At 47.3% G+C, this 4,008-nt stretch overlaps 1 protein-coding gene across 1 annotated transcript; it reads right to left on the bottom strand.

Moving 5' to 3' along the window:
* Positions 1-863: 863 nt before the first annotated feature.
* On the bottom strand, positions 864-2,997 carry LOC144753443 (D(1C) dopamine receptor-like). Its single transcript, XM_078641131.1, has one exon. The coding sequence runs from the start codon at positions 2,294-2,296 to the stop codon at positions 908-910; it is 1,389 nt and encodes a 462-aa protein (XP_078497257.1). The 5' UTR covers positions 2,297-2,997; the 3' UTR covers positions 864-907.
* Between the last annotated feature and the right edge of the window lie 1,011 nt (positions 2,998-4,008).

The following is a 4,008-nucleotide window of genomic DNA, read 5'->3' as shown; positions in this document are numbered from 1 at the left end:
TATATCTTATAAGAATATAAAAGTGATATAATAATAGTAAACGCTTTAAAATTATACAATTCTTTTTCAATATTCAACTTTGTGGTGTCTTACCCTTACCTTCTTCGATAACACCAGTAGAGTAAGGTAGTGACATGAAAGTAAAAGTACATATCCATGTGGTTAACATTACAAACAGTAGGTCAAACAGTATTTCAAATTATTTTTTTTAAATCACGCTGTAGGTAATTACAGAATTTGAACAGTTTCAAACACTTGCCTGGTCCTCCTTTCGCTTTTGCATAGGTAAATAAAAATGACTTTTGTTTGAGATGGCTTTTTTTATTAATATAAAATTATGTATACTTTCTGTTGAAGTCTGGCAATGTCAACCCACATAACACAGAAAAGAACTGCAGGATACATTCTAGAAGTCTTGAGAGTTCTACTTTACCTCTAGTCTATTTATGCTAACCCATATCTTGTCTGTGTGTATGGAACAATTCCTGGCGAAATCCGACCGACACCTCACCATACCCGACTGAAACCACCTGGACCCAACTATTTACCAGAAAATGCATTTAGCCAAGTGGGAGGGGGTGTAACACCCTTAACACCCCCCAGGTCCCCTGAAACTACGCCCCTGAGTTCTTGCCTCCTGGTCCAGAATCCTTCAAAGCAGAATCATTGGAACTGGTGGGGTTGAAAAGGTCTTTAATTGTTTTTGTTTTGAGTTGGTTAATAATCTTGTAATGGTAGCATGTAAAAGTTGTGTTGTGACTTGGTGACTGCATAAAGTGATACAGCTCTGCAGACATAATACAATGGATATGGGCCAATAATTGGTATTGGTGTTAATTGGCATGGTCGCAAACAGCCTCACAGTCTAATAACACCACTGTGGCAATGATATGGTGAAGGAAGCATGTTATCCCACACAGTGGGCGTGGATGTGAGCTGCTTCGCAGTCCAACAGACCCCCTGTGGCAGTGAAGGGGGTGATTGTTTCTAGGGAAATCTCTGCCTCACACTCGAACTGCACTCCCCCTGCTGGCAGAAGCAGAAGGTTCTTGTGGCTCCTGGAAATGACCTGGGAGTGTGAGATGACTGATACTTGTCCAAAGCAGGGCCCATCTAGCAGTTCCTCCTCCATCCCTGAGGGAACCGCATTGGGGAGGCTGAGCCCTGCCATGGTGGCCGGTGCATCCTTCTGGAAGGTGGTGTCATGGTGATAGGACACCAGTTCATTGCTAAAGTTGACTGTCTCAACCGCTGCGCTAGAACAGAAGCGGTTGCAGCCTAGAATGGTGGAGAAGGCCTTTCGGAAGTCAGCGTTAAAGGCATATATGACTGGGTTAAGTGAGGAGTTGGCCCAGCCGAACCACACAAAGATATTAAATGTAGTCTCACTGACACAAGGTGGCTCGGCCTCCCCTTCCAGAGACAGGCTGATGTCGCAAAAGGGCACCAGACAGTTAAGTACAAAGAAGGGTAGCCAGCAGAAGACAAAAACGCCCATGATGATGGAGAGAGTTTTGAGCACCTTGGTTTCCTTCTTAAAGGAAGTCTTGAGTGAATTCTCATGTGGGCAGTCTGGTTGGCAGCTCTGGGCATGCTCCACTGCACGCTCCAGGGAGGAGATCCGGCGGATTTGTGTCTGTGCGATACGATAAATGCGGGTGTAGGTGCCAATCATGATGACCACTGGAATGTAGAAGCTGATGAGGGAGGAAGAGATGGCGTAGGTGCGGCTCAGGCTTGAGTCACAGTTAATGGTTTGGTTTGTGGCATTCAAGGCTGTGTCAGATTCCGGGGCCTTGTGCCAGTTAAGTTGCACTGGAATGAAGGAGATGAGGATGGACAGGGTCCAAGCCACACCAATCATGATGAAGGCCACCCTCTGGGTCATTTTTCTTTCATATCGGAAGGGACTGGCGATGGCCCAGTACCGGTCTAGGCTGATAATGCAGAGGTTGAGGATGGATGCAGTGGAGCACATGATATCAAAAGCCACCCAGATGTCACAGAAATTGCCGAAGAGCCAGTAGCCAGCCACTTCAGTGACAGCCTTCCAGGGCATGACCAGAAGAGCAACAAAGAGGTCAGACACGGCCAACGAGATGACAAAGAAGTTAGTGACCTTTGACCGCAGGTGGCGGAACTTGATGACAGCCAAGCAGACCAGCGTGTTGCCCAACAGCGTGGAGAGGATGAGCAGGGAGAGAAGTACGCCAGCCAGGGCCCGCAGGCTCAGATCTGCAGCTAGTTCTGCGCCAGGCAACACATGGCTTACATTGGAAAAGGACACGTTTTCCATGGGGGGCGGCCGCAGAAAACCCCTATCTACTGCATGTTCACTTCTTCAAAACAAGAGAACCCCATACCTCTCAGCCGGTTGATTCTCCGCGGATAGGAAAGTCAGATGTTCAGGAGTGTGACACCATTCAAGTCAACGAGGAAAACCATATTCAGGAGGGCGAGCCAGGTGAACTCCATAGGAAGGTCTGATTTCTTAAAAGTGATAAAAAAAAAATCCAGAGAACCTTCCCCAACCAAATGAAGATGAGCTGGGAAGGCAGGAAAAGCACCTGCTGCCCGTATTCTTCTACTACTCCTGCAAGTGCCGATGCACAGAGGTCTTCGCGTCACTTCTCCAGTAGGAATCTGGGCGGCTTCAGAACTGAATTGAGGACCAGCATCCCCACGAGCAGCTCACACACCAGCAGAGCGCATCGCTTTTCAAACATTTGCTCCAAAACACAAGACATTGAAGATGAAGCCATCTGTCGAAATGCACAGTAGCATAAAACTCCATACATAGTCAAACGAAAGGCTGCACACACTACCGGTGTGCTCGGAAATAGGACAACGGTGACAGGTCCGCGCTCAGGGGAGTTCTCACAGACTTGCAGAAATAGGTTTCCTCTGGCGCGGACTCTGGTAGCGCACTGAGTATTCCGAGGGGAGGTGCTGAGCTTTATCTTCCGCGCGCCCTCTTTTCGTGCTCGCCGGTGTTCAGCCCGCACCACTCACAGAGGGGGCTGTGCGTTCCCCTCACCCCGTCGCACCGGAGGCTGCAGTGCTTTGCGCTCACCTCCACCTGCAGCAGTAGATGAGAAAGTCTTGTTGCTGATGCCCGGAGGGGCCGCTAGAGGTCGCAGGAGAACAAGACAGAGCCGACCTGCCTTTCCCCGGCTCCCGAAGTGTGCGCACCGGCAGCTCGTCTCCCCTCTGTGTGAAGGCAGCGCAGCCATCCCGGCTAAACATAGCCTTGCACGCGAACGGGGGACGCCCCCTAGGGGCAGAGAGCTTTATTTGAACCGTTATAACGCGATAATATACTAGCGGCGTCCGCGGGAGCACGGTCAGCACGGGGCACAAGACATACAGAAAAGTTGTATTACATGTTGTAGTACTTTAATTATTTATACTCTCTCTCTTAAATTAATAAAAAAAAATTGAACAAAAAAAAGACATACAGAATAGTTGTATTACATGTTGTAGTAACATGTTGTAGTACCTTAATTATTTATACTCTCTCTCTTAATTTAATAAAAAAAATTGGAAAAAAGACAAGGGAGAGAGCACGTGCGTTTTCTTTGCTCTTAAGTGACAATATTTAATGAAAAATGATCGACCTGGAACAATGTTTAGACATTTTGTAAATTGCGCCTTGAAATCAGCTGGCTCTCTTTCTAGGTCTGTAAGCTGCATGTGGATCAATTAATTACTTGTAGTAAGGTTGTTTTACAGCTCTGTACTTCCTGGAGTTAAGTAGCGTAAAACGTCCATCACTGTGCGTCGAATTCTCCGCACGCAATTAGTTCTTTGACGGAGATGGTGTGACTGTGTCAAAATACCCTCTAAGAAAAGAACTACGCGTCTACGCGCCAACATGAATCAGTAGGGAACACGCTCCGACTGTTTTACCCAAGAGAGCAAATCTATGGACGCCTTGATTGACTTTGAATGCAAAGATCACAACAAAAGCTGCATTTCAGGGGAGGCACGCAAGCCAGCAAATTAATG

This window comes from Lissotriton helveticus, chromosome 5_1 (assembly GCF_964261635.1).
Source record: "Lissotriton helveticus chromosome 5_1, aLisHel1.1, whole genome shotgun sequence".
Lineage (NCBI taxonomy): Eukaryota > Metazoa > Chordata > Amphibia > Caudata > Salamandridae > Lissotriton > Lissotriton helveticus.
The sequence above is the reverse complement of the archived record's forward strand: the minus strand, read 5'-3'. Positions and strand labels throughout refer to the sequence as shown.

Coding starts and splice junctions, on each gene's coding strand:
- LOC144753443 (XM_078641131.1), bottom strand. CDS start 2,296: ATGGAAAACGTGTCCTTTTCCAATGTAAGCCATGTGTTGCCTGGCGCA.